This window comes from Hyperolius riggenbachi, chromosome 1, assembly GCF_040937935.1.
Source record: "Hyperolius riggenbachi isolate aHypRig1 chromosome 1, aHypRig1.pri, whole genome shotgun sequence".
Taxonomy (NCBI): domain Eukaryota; kingdom Metazoa; phylum Chordata; class Amphibia; order Anura; family Hyperoliidae; genus Hyperolius; species Hyperolius riggenbachi.
The window spans coordinates 666,740,876-666,766,331 of record NC_090646.1 but is presented as its reverse complement, the minus strand read 5'-3'; the positions used below and the strand labels follow the sequence as shown (position 1 = coordinate 666,766,331).

The window sequence follows — 25,456 nt, the reverse complement described above, 5'->3', positions numbered from 1 at the left end:
TCTCTGTACAGCGCTGCGTAAGATGTCGGCGCTATATAAATACTTAATAATAATAATAATAATAATTTGTACAAACATGAATGGATCCAGCTGGATAGCTTGTTCATTATGTCCAAGAACATTCATTCATTGGTGATTCTCTTTTCACCTGCTGATGATCATAGATCTTTTCCAATAACTTATCAAGGGTGTGCACCGCGGTTATAAGTACTATATAGTGAAGTACAACTGCAACATTGTATCGAAAAAAATCTCTTACATCTTATTACTGGGATTACCTCCTGGCTATAGGGAACGCAATTCTGTTATACTTCTCTGACTGAAGATACACTTTGGCCTTCAGTGTTAAAGAAACAGAAAACCTGCAGCATTCTCACCCCAAAGCCAATATCAAGCTTCAAAGACCACTCCAGTGAAAAAGGTAAGCAGTTAGGCTTGTTTCACACACAAATGTGTACGTGTCTGGTCCAGTCCTGTCAGTTTGGTATTGTTTTCTCTCGATGGACCAGATATGTACAGATGTGTGTCTGAACAAAGCCAGAGAAACATAAGACTGATGCCAGCTGTAAAAAAAAAAAACTGACAGGACGGGACACAGTTATGTGTGTAAAACAAGCCTTAAAGAGAACCTGAAAATAAAAAAGTAAAAATAACCATAAACAGGTCATACTTACCTCCTGTGTAGTCTACTCATCAATCTCTTTCTCCTCTCCTGCATCCCATTTGTCCACTGTGATCAATGGAATTCTTCGTCCTCCATTTTCAAAATGGCCATTACCCCATAATAGCTTCCTGGTCAGCACACTGTTACACTGTAATATCACCCAATTGAGCCATAGGGAAACATGGACATTACCTTGCACATTCAGTTGTAACTGACAGCTGCTGATATATAACTGACAGCAACCGGTATATTTCAGTTCTGACAAAATATTGTCAGAACTGGAAGGGATCAATGCAAGAAGAAAATAGTGAGCTTCTGAGAGGAACTGACGGTGAGGTTAGTATGCTACGTCATGTGTTTATTTTAAATACTTTTACTCGTGTCAGGTTCCCTTTAAAGTCTGACAAATGCAACAGGTTTTGGACTAGTCCAGGCACGGGCAAACTCGACCCTCCAGCTGTTACGGAACTACAAGTCCCACAATGCATTTGCCTTTATGAATCATGACTGTGGCTGTCAGACTCCTGCAATGCATTGTGGTTCCTTAACAGCTAAAGGGCCAAGTTTGCCCATGCCTGGACTAGTCCAGCCGCTCATGGGAGATTCTCAGGGTTTTACATGTTTTCAAAAGCATTTCCTGAATGGCAGTTTAAAGAGGAACTCCAGGGAAAATAACGTAATGAAAAAAAGGGCTTACTTTTTACAATAATTATGTATAAATGATTAAGGCCCAGTGCACACCAAAACCGCTAGCACATCCGCAATCTGCTAGCGGTTTTGGGAGTTGATTTCAGAGCGATTCTAGGTATGTTTAGAGAGGTTTTCTAAACATACCTAGCGGTTTTGCGTGCGTTTTTGTGTAGCAGATTACACATATTGTTACAGTAAAAGCTGTTACTGAACAGCTACTGTAACAAAAATGCCTGGCAAACCGCTCTGAACTAGCGTTTTTCCTATACTTTACATTGAGGACGAAACGCTTCCGAAAACCGCAAACGCGCAGCAGGAGGCGCGTTTGCGGCTTGGCAAAAACCGCAAACCGCCGGTGTGCACCATCCCATTGCAATACATTAGACAAGCGTTTTTAGTGGCGGATGCGGCCGGCGGATTGCTCCAAAAACCGCTCGGTGTGCCCTGGGCCTTAGTCAGTGTTTGCCATTGTAAAATCTTTCCTCTCCCCGATTTACATTCTGATATTTATCACATGGTGACATTTTCACTGCTGGCAGGTGATGTCAGTAGAAGGAGATGCTGCTTGCTTTTTTGGCAGTTGGAAACAGCTGTTATTTCCCACAATGCAACAAGGCTCTCACACTGTGTGATGTCAGGACCTCAGTGCTGTGAGGCGCTGACATCACACTGTGGGAGGGGTTTCACCACAATATTAGCCATACAGCGCCCCCTGATGATCCGTTTGAGAGGAGGTAAAAATATTTCTCATGGGAAAGGGGGTATCAGCTACTGATTGGGATGAAGTTCAATTCTTGGTTACGATTTCTCTCTAACTGCCAAAATAGTAAGATATCAGCCAGCCTCCCTACTCACTTGCGCACTATTTTGTCAGACTATTCAACTGCTGTTCAGGAAATGCTTTTGACAAAGACAATACCAGAGAATACCCCATAAAGAGATGGACTAGTTCAAATCCTGTCAATTTTAACTGCTTAATTTTTTTCGCTGGCGTTGTCCTTTTAAGATTCAAAATCTTAAATCTGGGACAAAAGAAAAATACACAAACTTGTCTCATACCAATAAATATTTATTCCACAGAATTCTTATTTTACAATATAAAAATGTTTGTCATATTTTACACTCAATGCATTAAAAAAAAAATCTTGCTAGACGAATCTGGGCTTCTACAGTAACACCATTTAGGACAGACTGGAGTAAGCTAAAGGCCCTGTTCCCTCTATAGGCGATATTCAGCAATCTGTAAAGATGTACACAGTCCCATATTGTGGTTCCCATGTCTGCACACTGCTAACACTCAAACCACTGGAAAGACGTGTTTCTGCGCCTTGTGAAGTGGGAACATGGCCTAAATCTAGCTCAAAAATATCAGTTATAATCCTGCATCCATCATAGCGCAGAATTTCATGGCTAACAAAATATTATATTAAAAAGAAGTCACTTTCCCCCTCTCTCTGCTATTCAAAAATACATCAGTCAAGAACAGGAAGCAAAATTCATATTTCATAACCCAATGACCAGGAAGCAGTTAAAGAAGATCTGCCATACTAACAAGAATGACTAAATTGTGTTTTATGCAGAGGAAGATGGGATGGCTTTCTGTGAAGTCTACAAGTCTAGGCTGCTTTTCTATACAGATTTTGTCCTATCTTCAATCATTTCTTTCCATTTCAGAAGAAGCTGTTGCCACTTTTCAGCTTAAAGGAATTGTCAGGAAAAAACAAAACCACTTACCTGGGGCTTCTCCCAGCCCCTTGCAGCCATCCTGTGCCCCCGGAGTCACTCACTGCATCTCCAGTCCCCCACCGCCACCTAATTTTGTTTTTGCCGACCTCGGGGTCTTCTGGCCGCAATGCTTACATTTTTACGCATTCCGGCTGCTGCAGGAACATTAACACATACGTTTTTACGGTTTAGTGGTGCAACGTGTTACTAACACGTATAAATGTATGTGAATGTTCCTGCAACAGCGGGAATGCATAAAAATGTAAGCAAATGTAAGAAACTGGCTGGGGGAGGGGGACCGGAGCAGCAGTGAGTGACTACAAGGGCACAGGATGGCTGCATGGGGCTGGTAGAAGCGCCAGGTAAGTCAGGGCTTGTTTCCACTACACGCAGATTCTGCATGCAGAAAACTGACTCCAATTAATGCCTATGGGCCTGTTTCCACTGAACGCGATTTTTCTGATGCAGATTTCCCATAGGCATTCATTGGAGCCAGTTTTCTGCATGCAGAATCTGCGTGTAGTGGAAACAAGCCTGACTATTCCTTTAAAAAAAGCACTCTAATTTCCAACTCCTGTTCCTATAAAGACATGGAATACATGACCTGTTCAATATCCCTAAAACCAGTTTCTGATTCCTCCGTACTCCAGGGGCAGTGATGGAAGCAGAGGATCGTGTAAACAAATACCCTGAGGCTTCATTACAGCCTTGTTCATCTTTTGCCTCAGCTGCACAGACAAAGGATAAATACACTTTGGCCCCGTTCACACTGCACGCGTTTCCAGCCGCGTTTTGGAAACGCGTGCAGGTGGCCGACACGCACGACATCAGACATTGCATAGAGTGCAATGTCTGATGTTCACACTGCATGCGTTCCGGACCTGTGCGGTCCGGGAACGCATGCTGCACGCATTTTTTGTAAAAACGCGTGGCTGTCCCATTCACTTTTCAGTGATGGGATCAGCCACGCAACGCATACGACCGCGGATGGCGTGCGTTCGTACGCGTTGCGGTCCACATGCGTTGCGGTCCGCGTTCTGCAGTCTGAACGGGGCCTTTTCCTAAAAGCTATATTCTTTTTCACTTCATTCAATTCACATTTTTTTTACTTGGTCTAATGGAGGACAAGAAGAAAATGGTGCATTTAAAAAATTATATCTAGCTATACAATTCTTATTACTAAAAACCATGCTGCCAGCTTGCCATCATTTCATGTAGGAGGTTGTATTCACCTATTTGGGGACAAAGTCATCTACAGCCGTACAAAAGGGGTAAACGGTTTCCTGTGACTGTCCATGAAGAACTGAAGAACTTGCTCAGTAAAAATACTTCTATGACTTGAGGAGAAAGGAAGGGGGGGGGGGGGGGGGGAGAGGGAGGGGAGAAGTCTACCACCATCTGTGTGGGTGCAGGGTAACTAAGGGTAATTACAACCCACTTGTCAGCCTAACTATTCAGACCACTTGACATCCATCTTATGAGCCTCAATTCAGGAGATGTAAAGAATTCTGAGTTGATGAAGGATTTAGCAAATTTATGCAACTTGAAAATGTACCAATGAAGTCCCACAAAGGTAGAATTTGATTGGTCCATACAGAATTTGCATAATCCTGCATCAACTCAATTATTTGCATCTTAATGACCATCCCTACTTGTGTCATGGCAAGATACGGAGCTTTGCTTCACTACATAAACCCCGTTTTAAGAGGCCTTGGGAGTAAAGAGCTTATTAAGCAAAGCAGTGTAACATGCAGCACACAAACAGCCACCAGTCATCCAATAGTGTATAATTGGCCAGACAAAGATGTTCTGAACATTAAAGACTACTGAACCATGTACAATAATTAAACTTAATAAACTTACAGTGCTTCATAATCTCTAATGTATACTGTTGGTTCTGAATCAAGGATCTGCACATAATTGCTAATTTTTAGCCTGTGATAATTCAATGCAATCGGGAATGAATATTAGCCATACATTCTGCAATCTGGTGGAAGAGTCTTTGTACTAAACGGTTTATGGCAATTTTCCCTGAAGCGGAAATCGACGGAATACAACATAATAGATTGCTTAGGAAGTCCTTCATGCCACACAGATGGATATTTTCCAAAATCTGTCCGGTCACACATGGTGCATAAAGCGACGTACATAAACAACGCACTTGTTACCGGTGTACATAAACAACGCACCTGTTACCTGAGCCAAACAGCGTGCAGTTTACATCAGGCAATAATCTTGTTTCTGAGCAAAGCTCTGCCCTCCTCTGGGACCAATCAGGCTTAGGAAAGAAGTGATCTGTTTAGGTAGATATTCCTCCTAGCTGGTTGTGGTTTTATTCCGACCATGGGAGGTCTGCTGCACAATGGTTATCAGGTCAGTCTTTACATGACCAACAAACATTTAACGTTTCTATCAGCCCTTATAATACCAACAGTAAGTCTGCAGCATTCAGTGTCTGAAGACATGTAAGAAACATCCCAGAATTCCAGGAAGAGACACACATAACTTAAAGGGATACTGTAGGGGGGTCGGGGGAAAATGAGTTGAACTTACCCAGGGCTTCTAATGGTCCCACGCAGACGTCCTGTACCCGCGCAGTCACTCACCGATGCTCTGGCCCCGCCTCCGGATCACTTCTGGAATTTGAGACTTTAAAGTCAGAAAACCACTGCGCCTGCGTTGCCGTGTCCTCGATCCCGCTGATGTCACCAGGAGCGTACTGCGCAGACACAGACTATACTAGGCCTGCGTAGTATGCTCCTGGTGACATCAGCGGGATCGAGGACACGGCAACGCAGGCGCAGTGGTTTTCAGACTTTAAAGTCTGAAATTCTAGAAGTGAACCGGAGGCGGGGGCTGGAGCATTGGGGAGTGGCTGCGCGGGCACAGGACGTCTGCGGGGGACCGTTAGAAGCCCCGGGTAAGTCCAGCTCATTTTCCCCCGACCCCCCTACAGTATCCCTTTAATCACTATGGCAAACTTCCTGCATTTCATTTTTTTAACTGTGCGATACTAATGGGAAAAAAGGGCTCCGTTTAAAACCAAATCCATTCACAAAGGGTAAAATCCAGTCATCTCTATATAGGTCAATGCTTGAGCCATGGATGTGCTTCAATGGAAGATCTGCTCCGATCTCCATAGTCATACAGCAGTTCTTCCCCAGCTTTTATGTCCCTTGATGCAACCAGTATGAGGTGAGGTACATTGTTGATGTCATGTAGCTTAGTGTGACAGTTCCCATTCTTGCTGTGGTTTATCAGTCTTCCTAGACGACCAGTTTCTTTTGTTGCATCAACACTGAAAATAAAAAAATAGGCATAGTTAGTGATCAGCAAAATAGGAAAACCCCAGACCGTTCATAACGTAACTTGATAGGGCAAGGATGCCTCGATAATGTATGTGGTGAGTGGAAGCCAACCAGACTGGTTCAATCCCACCTAAAAAGCTATGGATACTGCTGAAAACATTCATGCCGGTCAGAAGAGCCAGTGCATCACCGCTTGCCAAGTATAAGGCCCAGTGCACACTGGGGGGATCCGCCGGCAGCATCCGCCTGAAACTCCGCGTGGCTAATGTATCTCTATGGGCTGGTGCACACCGGCGGTTTGAGGTTTTTAGCAAACCGCAAACGTGCCTCTTGCTTCATGGTTTCCAGAGCGAGCGGCCATTGGGCAGTTCTCTCTCCCTGGCCACACCCCCTGCAGCTCCCCCGCCTCTCTACACGCTGAATAAGAGAATGAATCTCATTGCAGCATCGTGACCTGTAGGTGACAAAAGTGAAAGTGGGCCACTGCGGCCCTCAGGAGTGACGGGGAGCTGCGATTTTTGTGGCTACCTGTTACGATCAACCCCCGGGATCATGTAGCCCATTTTTCATTCGATTGGATCTCCCGTTTTTATTCGATAAAAGTTGATCGGGAGTGGTGGATTTTTCTGATCAATTTTTATGAAAATGTTGTGTGGTAGATTGTCAACTTATTAATATTTACACCCTAGCAATTTTCTCAGAGTTTCCAATCATTTTTTAATCATAATTGAGGAAAAATTGAACATAGGTGTGTGGTACATCGGTCAGATTTTTGAAATGTTACAATCAGTCAGAAAAATTGGTTGCAATTCTTGACTTGAACAGATATTTAAAAAATTGTATGGTGTGTGGCCACCTTAAGGAGAGGGAAGGCCCTGAGTCCTATAGAGCCTTTCCATTCCTCCCCTGGTCCCCTCCGTTAAAGAGGAACTAGTAGTTCTGCGCCTGCGCAGTCCGCTCCGGCCCACGTGGCGGTGATTGACAGCGCGCAGTACAGAGCAACCTCCTGGTCGCTCTGACGTCATCGCCGGGGACCGGGTCGGCACTCCGGAGAACGGCTGCGGGGAGAGCTGCGGCGAGGGACGTGCTGGGAGCTTGGGGCTGGAGGAAGCCCCCGGTAAGTAGCGCTTATTTTCTAACTTTTTGCCTGACAACTCCTTTAAGTTACGTTATGTTAATTAAAATAGATAGGTAATATAATCTCTTACCCACACTGTTTTAAAAGGACAGGCAAAGGTTTGTGATTTCATGATGGCAGCCATCTTTTTGGTTGAAAGGAGGTGACAGGGAGCATGAGACACATGTCCAACTGTCCTGTGTACCTCTCCTAGTTGCTAGGCAACGTAAACATAGGAAATCCCATCATGCTCTGCACAGCATCAGGGAAAAAAGCCCGGGCTTTTTTTCTTTGATGGGTGGAGCTTAGGTAAAAATGCAGCTAAAAATGATGCTTTGGTAAGAAAAACAAAGTTCTGATGCTGTGAAACGGTTACAGAAACACCAAACCTTTTCAGTTCTGCTGAGTAGATTTTTCGTCCGGAGGATCATTTTAAGCACTGGCTCCCCCGTATAAATCCCCCGCTGCGAGGGACTTGGAGAGCAGAGTGCTCCAGAAGACAGGCGGCTCCACTGCGCACATGTTAGTATAGGAGAGGGAACTCTCGTGTGTGCAGTATGGAGCGGCCCGTCTTTGGGAGCACTCAGGCTCCCCAACCCTTCCTTCAGTGGCGGAGATAGCAGTATTTCACCAAATTAGTCAAATACTGCTATAGGGAGCCAGCGCTGGAACGGGTGCTGGGAGAGGAGAAGGAAGGTTCTAGAGGACCCACAGCCTTCCCTCTATTTAGCTATGTATCTGCTTCATTTTTTTATTAGTAGTTCCCAATGATTTTAAATGGATGCCCACATGCACAAGCAATAGCGACGTGCACCCATGGGAGCACACATTAGCAGCTTTCATTCCCTGACATGAGACTCGCATCCAGGAACCTAAAGTGGCTCCTTAGATGACAGCAGGGCCCAGGCGTCAGTCTACAAGACAGCGAGTCATTGCTGTTGTAATAGTAAAAGCATGGTTACAGCACTAAGGTATCGGTTCTTACAAACAACTATACCAGTGAAACCAGTAGTTGTACTGCAAATCAAAATGGAAAACAAACCATACCTCAAATACAAATAACACAAAAAATGAGATTAAACACTAAACATTCCATTTAAAAGGGCTCTACAGTGAAAAACTGTAAAATTTAGACAAATAAGAAGTACATTTTTTTCTAGAGTAAAATGAGCCATAAATTACTTTTCTCCTAGAATGCTGTCGCTTACAGTAGGCAGTAGAAATATGACAGAAGTGACAGGTTTTGGACTAGTCCATCTCTTTATAGGGGATTCTTAGCGAGGCTTTTATGCTTTATAAAGATATTCCCTAAAAAGGATTTAAACAATGATGCTGGCCTCCCTGCTCGCTACACAGTTTTTTGGCAGTTGGACAGAGCAACTGCCATTCACTAAGTGCTTTTGAAAATAAATATATCACTGAGAATCCCCTTATAAAGAGATGGACTAGTCCAAAACCTGTCACTTCTGTCAGATTTCTACTACCTATTGTAAGTGACAGCAACATAGGAGAGAAGTAATTTATGGCTCATTTTACTCTGGAAAAAATGTACTTCTTATTTGTATATGTTTGCACATATTTTACATTTTACAGTTTTTTGCTGTAGTGCCCCTTTAAGTGTCAGGACAGAATTGCATATTATGAATGACTCACCAGTAGGTTTTATTAAGATATTGGAAATAGTACATATAGCAGCCAGTGGAGGAATCCTGGGCATATTCTGCTTCTCGTTTTTTAGCATCTGTGATTTCAATTAGATCTCCATGATATTCAACGACAAACTCTCCTCGATGAAAATCTCGAGTTGTGATCACACCTCGGCCTTTACCAGGAATGTTATCAGTCTGAGCAGAAATGACAAAAAGTCATAAGGACAGTTATTAAACCACCTCAGAATCTCGGCTGCCCACCCAGCTTATCCAATTGATGTGGAAATTGCTTTTTTGTAAATTAAAGCAAACGTGAAGAAAGGAATATGGAGGCTGATATATTTCATTTTAAACAATACAAATTGCTTGGCTATCCTGCTAATCCTCTGCCTCGAATGCTCGGGTACACACCATTCAATTTACCAGCCCATCAATGTGTCAAAATGATTATTAACAACATGTCCAATCAGCTCTCGATCGATAACAGGATCGATTTTCCGATCACTACTGTAGAAAATCAATCCAGTTATCGATCGGGAGCTGATCAAACATGTCAGAAATAATTCAACGCATCAATTGGCCGGGAAATTGAATGGTGTACACCTAGCATAATACTTTTAGCTATGGACCCTGAACAAGCATGCAGATCAGATGTTTCTGACAAGATTAGCTGCATGCTTGTTTCAGGTATGCGATCCACATGCTACCAATGACAGAATGAACAGCAGGACAGACAGGCAACTGTATTAAATATGACAGCCTCCATCTACCCCTTGCTTCAGGTTCCCTTTAAAAAAACATTTCTTCTGACCACTGCAGTCCCTGGGTTCCCAAATGAGCTTTTTTTGTAATAGCCCTACAACCTTTATCCTCTCTTCCAGGGACAAATGCAAGAAGGATGTATATATATATACTATGAATAAGGGCAGATTGTGAGCCCGACAAGCTTCAGAAAGACAAATATATCCACAGGATCAACTATGTGGAGTTTTTCAAATAAAGAATTGCGTTTTTTATTCATCCTACTGTGGTTTGCGGATCCCTTGTGTGGTTTTGGACAGCGTGACTGACCAGATCCTGCACCAGTGGTTATGTGCTCGAGGGGGGTTAGAGGGGGTTTAGAGCGTTGGGATATCCATTTTACTTGCAGTTAGCAACTGAGATAGATAGAATATATATATATATCTCAGTTGCTATCAGTTATACCTGAAAGGACAACTGATGAGCAAGGTAAGGTCCATGATTCCCTATGAGTCAAGTGAGTCAATATTACAGTTTAACTGTGTGCTGATCAGGAGGCCATTATGGAGTAATAGCCACTTTCAAAATGGAGGATGGAGAATTCCATTGATCAGTGGAAAAACAGAACGAAGGAGAGGAGAAAGCAATGAATGAGTAGACTATGCGGAAGAGAAGTATGACGTATTTATATTTTGACTTTTGTCACTTCAGGTTTGCTTAAAGTGGACCCAAATTAAAAGTACAAGATTTCAGAAATAAAATCTATTTTCTAAATTATAATAATAAATAGCAGCCTTTTTTCAGCTGCATGATGACAAATATAAAATATTTTACATTTATTGGAGGAACCCCTCGCTTCCTTTCATATTGTCGGGACAGAATCCGGCAGACTGGTGGAGTAGGTGGTGTCCGGCAATGGAGGAATTGCTAATGGCTGCCCCCAGTATAACCCTAGCTATGAAAAGAGAAGGGTGAAGCATGCACTGAAATGCTCATAGGCTTGAAGGAGTGTTTATCTTTGTATGGGTCAGAGTGGTGCAACTACATATTTTTAATTTAAAAAAATGTTTGGTTTGGGTCCGCTTTAAAGTGAAAGAGAAGCCATAGGGCCGGTTTCCACTAGCCGGTGTGCACCTTGCAGGAGCCACAATGGCACTTGCAGTGATGGGAGCACACATGCAGATCACTTAGCCACGCCATGCACAGCCAGGAGTCTGCAGCATGCCATCCAGAATGGCACCGCAGACAGCAAATAATTCAAAGTATTGGCAGCTTTTCCCCATCCCACATTTGGCCCTAGTGGAAAGGGGCCCCTAAGCACAGTAGTCACAATGCTTCTGTTATGAGTAGGTGAAAAACTGACTGCATTCTGAACATTAATTACCCAACACTATTTATATTCCAGTTAGCTTTCGCAGCAAAAGCTGCACATTCGAACATCAGAGAACGAACATTAAAAGCCACCACACCCACGGAAAGCCACCAGTTTAGCACTATAAAGGTAGCCATACACTGGTCGATTTGCCATCAGATTCGACCAACAGATAGATCCCTCTCTGATCGAATCTGATCAGAGAGGGATCGTATGGCTACTTTTACTGCAAACAGAGTGTGAATCGATTTCAGCCTGAAACCGATCACAATCTGTTGAGCTGCTCCTGCCGCCTGTCCCCCCCGTATACATTACCTGAAGCCTGGTTCCGGGCATCTTCTCCGCATCATGGCATCCGCTTATAACTTTCTGTCACTCCAGTGACAGCGGAAGTTCAAATAGAGCGCTGGAGTGTACCAATAAATCTAATTTTTGTTGAAATACACAGTTGCTTGTGTCTGCTTGGAGGTAAGTCCACCACTGCCTCCTAAGCATTTTTAACATTTTTAATTACTGCTTTTAACCTGTTTGGCGCCTCTTTTCAGTCTAAATACTATATCATATATCCACCCTTGGCGGAGGGGGATACCCCTTTCTTCTCACGTCTACAGAGAGCGACTTCTTAATCCTGAGTGGGGACAGGCTAATCTCCTCACCTGCTTATATAGTGGTTGCCTGGAGGTAACCCTGGTTTGTGAGTATACATTTTTCTCTTTAATATACCATTTGCCTTGACTTACTACACCATATTGGGCTCTCGGTTCTTCCTTCTTATATATTCTCTATTAGTACTTGAACTTCCGCTGTCATTGCAGTGACACAGGAAGTTATACACGGATGCCGTGATGCGGAGAGGTTCCCAGACGGGAGGTGATGCAGAGAACATGTCGGGAGCCAGCTTCAGGTAATGTATACCTACGTCGATCGTACGCCGCTAGCGATGCGCTCCCTACCGCGGGCGATCAACGGTAATTTCCCACACGGAGCGATCGACGGGATCGATCTATTTCGGGACGAAATCGATCGAAATTTAGCGTTTAGCGTGAAACGATGTGACAGCAGATTCGATCCCGGTGATCTAATCTGCTGTCGATCGGTCTAGTGTATGGCCGGCTTTAGTGTCAGCCAAGTTAGGATAAACAAGTGTAAGTTTGTGAAGAACTACCTTCATCCCCTCCTCTGTGGCACTTGTAATCAGATGATCCACTCTCTGCTTTTCTTCACACTGTAACAGCAATGGAATGGGGGTCAGAACAACAAAAAGGCACACATCTTATAAGGATGGATATTTTAAGGTTTGGTTACCTCCAGCTCTTTCTTGCTTTTTCTATTGCTTCTTCTGACTGGAAAGTAGTCTGTTACTTTTCTGTTTGGAGATTTAGTTGCTGGTTCCCTAGGAAGAATTTTGAGCAATATACTATGAAAACAATATACAGATTTACAAATCTAGTGACTTAATAACACACTGGGGGCTAGTTAAGAAAAATGAATCCAAGGAAAACAGATTCACTGCATTAGGTCAGCCTTGCACTGAGAAACTCCCTGCTGTAAATTAGGCTTTTATCTCGAGCCGTCTGTGATAAAAGTAATCAATCTAGAATGGAGAAATAAACACTCATGCAAGCCTAGGATCCCTGTGTGTCACAATGTTTGTGTTTTCTCAACCTTAACCTTCCTGCCGGTTATCCCGAGCTCAGCTCGGGGTAACCTGCGCAGAAGGATTTCTCCGGCCCCGCTGGGCCGATTTTCACAATTTTTTTTTTACTGCACGCAGCTAGCATTTTGCTAGCTGCGTGCATATCCCAATCGCTGCCGATTCGCCGCTACCCGCCGCCCCCCCCCCCCTCCAGACTCCTTGCGCAGCCTGGCCAATCAGTGCCAGGCAGCGCTTAGGGGTGGATCGGGATCCCCTCTGACATCCATGACGTCGGTGACAACATCTCGCCTCGTCGCCATGGCGACAGGGGAAGCCCTGCAGGAAATCCCGTTCTGAACGGGATTTCCTGCTTCCAAAGATCGCGGCGGCGATTGAACTAGGTAGGGGGATGCCGCTTCTCAGCGGCTATCATGTAGCGAGCCCTGGGCTCGCCACATGATTAAAATTAAAAAAAAAGAAAGAAAGAAAAAAAGTGCTGCGCCGCCCCCTTGCCGTCAGAATTGGCAAACGGCACGAGGGTTAAAGAGAACCCGAGGCAGATTTTTTAAATCTTAATAGGACCCAGAGGCATGTTATGTGCACAATGCCATGCCTCTGTGTCCTTCTGATGCTGCCAGTTTCCCCCGGACTCTGCTGTCCCCCTGATAAATAGCGACAGGCTAGTGACAATCTGCTTGTCGCCAGCTGTCTGTTTAGCTGCCAGCTTGTCAGTTTCCCAGAATTGCCTCCATATTACACACCGCTACCTGCCTCCGCTAGCTTCCTCCAATCGGAAGCTAAGCCGCCACCCAGGAGTACTTCCTGGGTCGTGGGAGTACTTCCTGGGTCGTGGCTCATCTTCCTATTGCCCTCTGAACAAAACCGCATTTAGAGGGCAGATGACGGCCTGCCAGGGTACCCTGGCTGCACAATGTTCTGGAAGAAACATACTGATACACAATCATTTCAAATGATAAAATTCTAGTTTTGTAGCTTTACATAAACTTTATTAAACAGTTGTAAGTACTTGTAAGACAAGGTGCCTGCTGTATTGCATTTTTTCACACTATTTTGTGCAGTCTGGATAAACCTGAATCTGTTGAGCCATCTGCAGCATGTTTCTACTTAGTTGCAGCTGCGAGTCCTGGATACCCACATGATCTCCCTACTCCACTAAGACATCTCTAGACACCCCCCATTTCTCAAGCATTACTTATGGCTTTAAAACAAATAAAATGGATTGGAAATCATTTTTAGTTCATTCTTACCAGTGTTGCCAACCTTTCACGTTATTTTTTACTGACAAATACCTAAAAATTTACTGACAAAAGATTTTTTTTACTGACAAAACCCCCAGCGCCACGCAACAGAATGTGGGCGTGGGCATGGGTGGGGCCAAATATACATGATTTTAATATTGCTGTGAAAGGTCTGCCAGGGAAGTTTGAGCTCTGCCATAGTGTTTCCCCCCCTTCCCCCAAAATACATGTAATCTTACAGCATTTCACCAAAAATCCACGTAATCTGGCAGAGGTTCTTCCAAAATACAGATAATATGGCAGTGGTTCCCAAAAAAATAGATGTAATCTGGCAGCAGCGATTCCCCCAACATACACATAATCTGGCAGCAGTTCCCCAAAATACATTTAATCTGACAGCAGTGGTTCCCCAAAAATAGGTAGCCCCAGGTCTATAGGTGTCCCCAGAATAGGTGGCCAGGGGTATAGATGTCCCCAGAACAGGTAGCCAGGGGGAGAAATGTCCCCAGAACAGGTAGCCAGGGGTATATGTGCCCAGTATATGTAGGCAGGGGTACAGGGCCGGTTCTAGACTGGCACATATGAGGGGGCAGTCAAATGGGTAGGGTGCAACATGTTCGAGGAAATTTGCGGCGACTAAAGTGGGCATGGCAAGTAAATGCATATAATGAGAGACAACGTTTCACCAGTAAATGCACATAAGAGACCGCCTTTCACCAGTAAATGCACGTAATAACAGACAGCTTTTCACCAGTGAATGCACGTAATGAGAGACAGCTTTTCACCAGTGAATGCACGTAATGAGAGACAGCTTTTCACCAGTAAATGCACGTAATGAGAGACAGCTATTCACCAGTAAATGCACGTAATGAGAGAGAGCTTTTCACCAGTAAATGCACATAATAAGAGACAGCTTTTCACCAGTAAATGCACATAATAAGAGACAGCTTTGCACCAGTAAATGCACATAAGAGACAGCTTTGCACCAGTAAATGCACATAATGGCAAACAGCCAGTGTCCTCAGTATATGTAGCCAGCACATATATGTGCCCAGTATATGTAGCCAGAGGTATATGTCCCCAGTATATGTAGGCAGGGGTATATGTGCCCAGTATATGTAGGCAGGATTATATGTGCCCAGTATATGTAGGCAGGGTTATATGTGCCCAGTATATGTAGCCAGGGTTATATGTGCCCAGTATATGTAGCCAGGGTTATATGTACCCAGTAGATGTAGCCAGGGTTATGTGCCCAGTAGATGTAGCCAGGGTTATATGTGCCCAGTATATGTAGCCAGAGGTATATGTGCCCATGGGTAGCCAGGGTTATATGTCCCCAGTAGATGTAGCCAGGGTTATATGTGCCCAGTAGATGCAGCCAGAGGTATATGTGCCCAGTAGATGTAGCCAGGGTTATATGTGCCCAGTAGATGTAGCCAGGGTTATATGTGCCCAGTAGATGTAGCCAGATGTATATGTGCCCATGGTTAGCCAGGTGACCCCCCAAAGCAGGAGGGGAGCAGCTCGCTCTCCCCTCCTGAACTAAGTGACTGAGTGGCTGGCAGTGGCAGGCGGCAGTGAGCGGAACTTACCTGCGTCTTCTCTCGTCGCCGGCGCGGGATGATTTGCCGCTACTCTGGTCTGGTCCAGACCAGAGCAGCAGAACTTCCGGCGCAGGAGCGAGACGGAAGGTAAGTCCCGCCCATTGCCAAACGCCACTGCCAGCCACTCGTCACTTAGATCAGGAGGGGGACAGTCAGCGAGGGAGGGAGAGCACTAATGTGAGAGAAGGGGGGGGGGGGAGATTGCCCCCCTTCTCCACCGCTGCCCACAGCTCTCCCTCCACTGCGCTGCTGTCCTCCTGCAACAGAGCGGGCGGCTAATCGGCCGCCCTTTTACGGACGCTGCAGCTTAATTTGTATCAAAGGCAGCTTAATTTGTATCAAAAATTACGGGCTGCCCGTAAATTTATGGGCGGTTGGCAACACTGATCCTTACATAGGCTCATCATAAAGGCATTTCATACTCACTTCCGTCTCTTCGGCTTTGCTTTGGCTTTTCTTTGTGACTCTGGCTTCTTGTCTCTAGGAGGCGACTTCTTCTGTGTCTCTATCACAGTCAGTGTCTGGGTCGGTGTGCTGTTGGAAACACTGCATTCACTTTCTTTGGGCTCTGTTCCTATTCTTTTCAGTTCTATTTCAGCCACAGTTTTTATCTCTAAAACAACAATTCACATAAACAAGTCACAAAATACTGAAAGAAAACCAGAAGCCATATTAAATCAGCAAGTTAAATTAACAAACAGGTCAAACGGAAAAAAAAATCGTCCAGAGAAGGGATTATACTTCTCTTCTCCAAAGAAAGGACTGGCTGATGCTCCTTAGACCCAAGAGAATATCTCGCAGCAAACCTCACAGTGTTATACTCAGAATTGTTCTCCCGCTGGGTGGCATGGAAATGTAGCAGGGTGGGGAGCAATGGGGGAATGCAGGGTCAGTGCAACTCTGCTTATAGCATTGGAGGAGGATGAGGAGGGGAGACAACGACAGCATTTATGGACAATAGCGTTTTATGCTATCAGATAAGACTTCTAGTGAGTTTGCACCATGTTCAACTGTTTTTCTTTAGTTCTCCTTAACATGCAAATTCCCAAATTAAAGAGAACCTCCGGACTAAAAATCTACTCAGCAGAACTGAAAAGGCTTGGTGTTTCTTTAACAGTTTCACAGAATCAAAACTTTGTTTTTCTTACCAAAGCATCTTTTTTAGCTGCATTTAGCTAAGCTCCACCCCATCAAAGAAATCTGCCCGGGCGGTTTTTCCCTGATGCTGTGCAGAGCATGATGGGATTTCCTATGTTGTTATTCACGTTGCCTAGCAACTGGGAGGGGTGATCCGCACACAGGACAGTTGGAACTGTGTCTCATGCTCCCGGTCACCTCCTTTCAACCAAAAAGATGGCTGCCCTCATGAAATCAAACATTTGCCTGTTCATTTAAAACAGAGTGGGTAAGAGATTATCCTACCTATCTATTTTAATTAACATAACTAATGTAACTTAATGACAGTAACTTTGTTTAGGCTGGAGTTCCTCTTCAAGATGCAAGTCCCTGTCATATTTGTATTTGTATGTGTTTTTATGTGGTCAGATAAGATTTTAGAGAATCCCTTTGTGCCAAACCTACAAAGCTATGCCAGTATTTACAGTACAGTTGTGATCACAGACTATGAAAGATGACATTTGCTGGCTTTCTGCTTAGAAATAAAAACAATGCTGGATCTCTTAACCACTTGCCGACCGCCCCCAGCCGATGGGCGGCGGCAAAGACTGGGCCCAAACGACCGCAATACGCCCATCGGCAGAGGCGGCGGCAGGCGTGGTTATGCGGCGATCGCGTCATTAGTGACGCAATCAGCCGCCAGCGACTGGCTCCGCCCCCCCTCACGCTGTAACCCGCCGGCCGTTCGGAAGCGCCGGCGGGTTACTAGCACCCGGATCGCCGCATGTAAATAGTATAATAGGCTTTGTAATGTATACAAAGCCTATTATACTTGCTGCCTCCTGCCCTGGTGGTCCCAGTGTCCGAGGGACCACCAGGGCAGGCTGCAGCCACCCTAGTCTGCACCAAGCACACTGATTTCTCCCCCCCCTGCCCCCTGATCGCCCATAGCACCCCTCAGACCCCCCCCTGCCCACCCCCCAGACCCCTGTTTGCACCCAATCACCCATCAATCACTCCCTGTCACTATCTAAAAACGCTATTTTTTTTTTAACCCTAAACTGCCCCCTGCTCCCTCCTGATCACCCCCCACCCCTCAGATTCTCCCCAGACCCCCCCCCCCCCCCGTGTACTGTATGCATCTATCCCCCCTGATCACCTGTCAATCACCTGTCAATCACCCATCAATCACCCCCTGTCACTGCCACCCATCAATCAGCCCCTAACCTGTCCCTTGCGGGCAATCTGATCACCCACCCACACCAATAGATCGCCCGCAGATCCGACGTCAGATCACCTCCCAAGTGCAGTGTTTACATCTATTCTCTCCTCTAAACACCCACTAATTACCCATCAATCACCCCCTATCACCACCTGTCACTGTTACCCATCAGATCAGTCCCTAATCTGCCCCTTGCGGGCACCCAATCACCTGCCTACACGCTCAGATTGCCCTCAGACCCCCCTTATCAATTCGCGAGTGCAATATTTACATCTCTTCATCCCTGTAATAACCCACTGATCACCTGTCAATCACCTATCAATCACCCATCAATCACACCCTGTCACTGCCACCCATCAATCACCCCCTGTCACTGCCACCCATCAATCAGCCCCTAACCTGCCCCTTGCGGGCAATCTGATCACCCACCCACACCAATAGATCGCCCGCAGATCCGACGTCAGATCACCCCCCAAGTGCAGTGTTTACATGTATTCTCTCCTCTAAACACCCACTAATTACCCATCAATCACCCCCTATCACCACCTGTCACTGTTACCCATCAGATCAGTCCCTAATCTGCCCCTTGCGGGCACCCAATCACCTGCCTACACGCTCAGATTGCCCTCAGACCCCCCTTATCAATTCGCGAGTGCAATATTTACATCTCTTCATCCCTGTAATAACCCACTGATCACCGGTCAATCACCTATCAATCACCCATCAATCACCCCCTGTCACTGCCACCCATCAATCACCCCCTGTCACTGCCACCCATCAATCAGCCCCTAACCTGCCCCTTGCGGGCAATCTGATCACCCACCCACACCAATAGATCGCCCGCAGATCCGACGTCAGATCACCCCCCAAGTGCAGTGTTTACATCTATTCTCTCCTCTAAACACCCACTAATTACCCATCAATCACCCCCTGTCACTGATACCCATCAGATTAGACCCTAATCTGCCCCTGGGGCACCCAATCACCCGCCCACACCCTCACAACGCCCTTAGACCCCAGCCCTGATCACCTCACCAGTGCATTGCTTGCATCTATTTCCCCCCTCTAATCACACCTTGAGACACCCATCAATCACCTCCTGTCACCACCTGTCACCCCCTAGCACACCTACCCATCAGATCAGGCCCTAATTTGCCCCGTGTGGGCTCTTGATCACTCGGCCAAACCCTCAGACCCCCTTCCGATCACCTCCCCAGTGCATTGATTGTATCTATTTTCCCCTCTAACCACCCCCTGAGACGCCCATCAATCACCTCCTGTCACCCCCCTAGCACTCCTATCCATCAGATCAGGCCCAATACAACCTGTCATCTAAGAGGCCACCCTGCTTATGACCGGTTCCACAAAATTTGCCCCCTCATAGACCACCTGTCATCAAAATTTGCAGATGCTTATACCCCTGAACAGTCATTTTGAGAAATTTGGTTTCCCGACTACTCGCGGTTTTGGGCCCGTAAAATACCAGGGCAGTATAGGAACCCCACAAGTGACCCCATTTTAGAAAAAAGACACCCCAAGGTATTCTGTTAGGTGTATGACGAGTTCATAGAAGATTTTATTTTTTTGTTAACAGTTAGCGGAAATCAATTTTTATTGTTTTTTTCACAAAGTGTCATTTTTCACTAACTTGTGACAAAAAATAAAATCTTCTATGAACTCACCATACCCCTAACGGAATACCTTGGGGTGTCTTCTTTCTAAAATGGGGTCACTTGTGGGGTTCCTATACTGCCCTGGCATTTTAGGGGCCCTAAACCGTGAGGAGTAGTCTAGAAAACAAATGCCTCAAAATGACCTGTGAATAGGACGTTGGGCCCCTTAGCGCACCTAGGCTGCAAAAAAGTGTCACACATGTGGTATCACCGTACTCAGGAGAAGTAGTATAATGTGTTTTGTGGTGTATTTTTACACATACCCATGCTGGGTGGGAGAAATCTCTCTGTAAATGGACAATTGTGTTTAAAAAAAATCAAAAATGTGTCATTTACAGAGATATTTCTCCCACCCAGCATGGTTATATGTAAAAATACACCCCAAAACACATTATACTACTTCTCCTGAGTACGGCGATACCACATGTGTGACACTTTTTTGCACCCTAACTGCGCTAAGGGGCCCAAAGTCCAATGAGTACCTTTAGGATTTCAAGGGTCATTTTGCGGCATTTGGTTTCCAGACTACTCCTCACGGTTTAGGGCCCCTAAAATGCCAGGGCAGTATAGGAACCCTACAAGTGACCCCATTTTAGAAAGAAGACACCCCAAGGTATTCTGTTAGGTGTATGATGAGTTCATAGAAGATTTTATTTTTTGTCACAAGTTAGCGGAAATTGATTTGTAATTTTTTTTTTCACAAAGTGTCATTTTCCGCTAACTTGTAACAAAAAAAAAAAAAAAAAATCTATGAACTCACCATACTCCTAACAGAATACCTTGGGGTGTCTTCTTTCTAAAATGGGGTCACTTGTAGGGTTCCTATACTGCCCTGGCATTTTAGGGGCCCTAAACCGTGAGGAGTAGTCTAGAATCCAAATGCCTCAAAATGACCTGTGAATAGGACGTTAGGCCTAAGGTTGCAAAAAAGTGTCACACATGTGGTATCGCCGTACTCAGGAGAAGTAGTATAATGTGTTTTGGGGTGTATTTTTATACATACCCATGCTGGGTGGGAGAAATCTCTCTGTAAATGTACAATTGTGTGTAAAAAAAAATCAAACAATTGTCATTTACAGAGATATTTCTCCCACCCAGCATGGGTATGTGTAAAAATACACCACAAAACACATTATACTACTTCTCCTGAGTACGGCGGTACCACATGTGTGGCATTTTTTTGCACCCTGAGTGCGCTAAGGGGCCCAAAGTCCAATGAGTACCTTTAGGATTTCACAGGTCATTTTGCGACATTTGGTTTCAAGACTACTCCTCACGGTTTAGGGCCCCTAAAATGCCAGGGCAGTATAGGAACCCCACAAATGACCCCATTTTAGAAAGAAGACACCCCAAGGTAAACCGTTAGGAGTATGGTGAGTTCATAGAAGATTTTATTTTTTGTCACAAGTTAGCGGAAAATGACACTTTGTGGAAAAACACAATTAAAATCAATTTCCGCTAACTTGTGACAAAAAAAAAAAATCTTCTATGAACTCACCATACATCTAACGGAATACCTTGGGGTGTCTTCTTTCTAAAATGGGGTCATTTGTGGGGTTCCTATACTGCCCTGGCATTTTAGGGGCCCTAAACCGTGAGTAGTCTTGAAACCAAATGTCGCAAAATGACCTGTGAAATCCTAAAGGTACTCATTGGACTTTGGGCCCCTTAGCGCAGTTAGGGTGCAAAAAAGTGCCACACGTGGTATCGCCGTACTCAGGAGAAGTAGTATAATGTGTTTTGGGGTGTATTTTTACACATACCCATGCTGAGTGGGAGAAATATCTCTGTAAATAGACAATTGTGTGTAAAAAAAAAATCAAAAAATTGTCATTTACGGAGATATTTCTCCCACCCAGCATGGGTATGTGTAAAAATACACCCCAAAACACATTACACTACTTCTCCTGAGTACGGCAATACCACGTGTGGCACTTTTTTGCAGCCTAACTGCGCTAAGTGGCCCAAAGTCCAATGAGCATCTTTCGGCTTTACAGGGGTGCTTACAATTAGGCACCCCCCAAAATGCCAGGATAGTGAACACACCCCACAAATGACCCCATTTTGGAAAGAAGACACTTCAAGGTATTCAGAGAGGAGCATAGTGAGTCCGTGGCAGATTTCATTTTTTTTGTCGCAAGTTAGAAGAAATGGAAACTTTTTTTTTTTTTGTCTAAAAGTGTCATTTTCCGCTAACTTGTGACAAAAAATAAAATCTTCTATGAACTCACCATGCCTCTCAGTGAATACTTTGGGATGTCTTTTTTCCAAAATGGGGTCATTTGGGGGGTATTTATACTATCCTGGAATTTTAGAACCTCATGAAACATGACAGGGGGTCAGAATAGTCAGAGATGCTTCAAAATGGGAAAATTCACTTTTGGCACCATAGTTTGTAAACGCTATAACTTTTACCCAATCCAATAAATATACACTGAATGGTTTTTTTTTTATCAAAGACATGTAGCAGAATAACTTTCGCACTCAAATGTATAGGAAATTTTACTTTATTTGAAAAATGTCAGCACAGAAAGTTAAAAAAGTCATTTTTTTGACAAAATTCATGTCTTTTTTGATGAATATAATAAAAAGTAAAACTCGCAGCATCAATCAAATAGCACCAAAAGAAAGCTGTATTAGTGACAAGAAAAGGAGGTAAAATTCATTTAGGTGGTAGGTTGTATGACCGAGCAATAAACCGTGAAAGCTGCAGTGGTCTGAATGGAGAAAAAGGCTCTGGTCCTTAAGGGGCGAAAAGACTGTGGTCCTCAAGTGGTTAAAGAGAACCCGAGGTGAAGTTCTAACAATACAATCCACATACAGAGGCTGGGTCTGCCTATAGAGCCCAGCCTCTGTTGCTATTTCAATCCCCCCTAAGCCCCCCCCCCGCTCTGTAATCCACCATAAAACACAGCCACGCTACTGACACACAGCTTGTCACAGCGGGCTGCGTTTATCTCTTTACTGTCAGTCTGCCGCTCCTCCCGCCTCCTGCAGAGCTCCGGTCCCTCCCGCGTCCCTTCCCTTGCCGCTGATTGGATGGAAGGGACGCGGGCGGGGACCGGAGCTCTGCAGGAGGCGGGGGGAGCGGCAGACTGACACTACAGAAGTAAACACAACCCGCACAGCGCAGCTGTGATTTATGATGGATTACAGAGCACATGGGGGGGGGGGGGGGGGGATTTAGGAGGAATTGAAATAGCAACGGAGGCTGGGCTCTATAGGCAGACCCTGCCTTTGTATGCAGCTAGCATTGTGAGAACCCCGCCTCGGGTTCTCTTTAAGTATCTGTTCAAAGTATATTCACTCCTGTTACCCTTCTACTATGTACAATCGGTAGCATTGCACAATCAAGACTATATCATATTTAGCACCTTAACAGTTAACCAACTGTTTTTAGTGCATTGTGGGGAGACTGTGACTATCATTTTGCTTATAATATTGCAGATGCTGGAGAGATCCAGAGAGTGACTGACTGCAGCATATTGATTTCATGGCTGGCTTTATACTGCAGTGGTACAGAAGCTGTTTTCATTGGTTTATCAGAGAGAGTGTAGCTACACCGGATCATATAATGGGTGTTTTAGAGGTCTCAGCAGGTTCAGACAATGGAATATGCTTACTTGCCTATAGTGAAGTAATACCAGTGTTAAAGAGAACCCTCCGTGAACTGACATGTTTCCATGGAAACCCACTTACGACCAACCGCCGCCTATCGGCATTAGGCGGTCGTTAAGTGGTTAAAGAGAACCCCAGGCAGGGTTCTCACAATGCTAGCTGCATACAGAGGCTGGGTCTGCCTATACTGCCCAGCCTCTGTTGCCATTTCAATCCCCCCCTAAATTCCCCCTGCGCTCTGTAATCCATCATAAATCACAGCTGAGCTGTGCGGGCTGTATTTACTTCTGTAGTGTCAGTCTGCTGCTCCCCCGCCTCCTGCATAGCTCCGGTCCCCGCTCGCGTCCCTTCCATCCAATCAGCGGCGAGGGAAGGGACGCGGGCGGGGACCGGAGCTCTGCAGGAGGCGGGGGAGCGGCAGACTGACAGTAAAGAGATAAACGCAGCCCGCTGTGACAAGCTGTGAGTCGGCAGCGCGGCTGTGCATTATGGTGGATTACAGAGCGCAGCCCCCCTTAGGGGGGATTGAAATAGCAACAGAGGCTGGGCAGTATAGGCAGATCCAGCCTCTGTATGTGGATTGTATTGTTAGAACTTCACCTCGGGTTCTCTTTAAGGTAGCCTCTCGGAACATCTATGCAGTAAAAAAAAAAAAATGTACAATCAAGAAGGCATGTAAAGACACACTTGCTCTCCCAATCAAACAGCATATCCTATCCTATAGAGAAAACTGGGGAAAAACGAACAAGTGTTGTCCTTCTGTAGAAACATCAAAAGAAGTCCTAGCATAAGACTCCCCGTTTGATAGTGGTCTTATTCCTAATCTCTATTTTATACTTAATGACCATATGGTGTAAGAAAAACCTCCATGGGAGCTGGATGTGGGGAAGACCTTGTCAGACAAAAGATGGACGCACTGCTGTGAGACTATGCCTAAAAATAGCATGTACTTGTAAACATTAGAGTCATCTAAAGCTACATCAAACCTATTATACTCCAGACGACACAAATTAGATGCTACAAGACCCCCTCTGTGTTAGAGGCAGTGGCAATACTGGTAGTCTGTGGCATGGTGGACTTGCCCTAAAGCCCAGACCTATTGGCACATGATCCTATCTAAATGTTCCTCAACTCTGTCTTGCTATGTACCCTTTAGCTCCACAGTTTTGGGTCCTACATTCTTTTTGCTGGGTGATAACCCTCCTAAATTGCCATTTTCAGCAGTCTTTGTTCTATTCAGATCTGACCCTATAGAAGGTTGCAAACATATGCCATGTAACAGATGGAATGAAAAATAAAATCAGTCGGGGTTTGCTGGATAATTTATTTAAAAATGAAATCCTCAGAATATAATCAATGAATCCAATTTACACAAAGAGGTGTACAGACAGTTTTGTGTGAAGAAAAACAATCCAAAAAGTCCTGTGCAGAGCAGGGTTCTTACCTTCATCCTTCTTGTGAGCCTCTGAGGAGTTTTCCTCCTGAAGAGGGGGGCGACCACTGGGTGGTTTGAGGGGGCTCAGAAATTTATCAATTTTTAATTGACTCCCGGGTCCCACATCCTGCACAGACAACACAACTGATGAAACAAATATTTTTCTTTTTACATTACATATACAGTACTTATACTCTTCAATGTCCCCCTTCTCTCTCTTTCATTCTCTCTTTCTTGCATGACCCTAGCACAGCTTGCACAATACAGGTCTCCCGGAAGCCTGCCATAGGAGCTCATGGTACGGCCTTTGGTTTTTCTCAGACTACAGCTTTTGAAACTTTCTGTTTCTTATATTTTATAGCTTTATCATCTTCTGCTCTGATACATATTAGATAAGATCAGTTGGTGAAAACACAGCTTGCATTGTATATAAAACATGTCAAAACATTGTGGGGGGAGAGAGAGATCTGTCTCTTGGTAAATCTGCCCATCGCTATATGTATGGGAAACTTATGAAGAATCTGTGAGGCAGGTCCCACATTTTCAAACAAGTTCCTTTTAACAGTAGGCAGCACAGTGGCGTAGTGGTGAGCGCTCTCGGCTTGCATTGCAGGGTCCCCAGTTTGA

The 25,456-nt window shown here is 44.9% G+C and overlaps 1 protein-coding gene across 1 annotated transcript in view; it reads right to left on the bottom strand.

Annotated features, from left to right (window-relative positions):
- Positions 1-6,042: 6,042 nt before the first annotated feature.
- Positions 6,043-25,456, bottom strand: part of LOC137561051 (N-lysine methyltransferase KMT5A-B-like) — a 43,171-nt gene continuing 23,757 nt past the window's right edge. Inside the window, exons 4-9 of the mRNA XM_068272279.1 lie at positions 24,839-24,956; positions 16,192-16,378; positions 12,572-12,659; positions 12,432-12,491; positions 9,158-9,348; positions 6,043-6,377 (exon numbers count right to left, since the gene is read on the bottom strand). Coding sequence (XP_068128380.1) covers positions 6,167-6,377; positions 9,158-9,348; positions 12,432-12,491; positions 12,572-12,659; positions 16,192-16,378; positions 24,839-24,956 — 855 coding nt within the window. The 3' untranslated portion in view covers positions 6,043-6,166. The remainder of the gene's footprint in view (positions 6,378-9,157; positions 9,349-12,431; positions 12,492-12,571; positions 12,660-16,191; positions 16,379-24,838; positions 24,957-25,456) is intronic.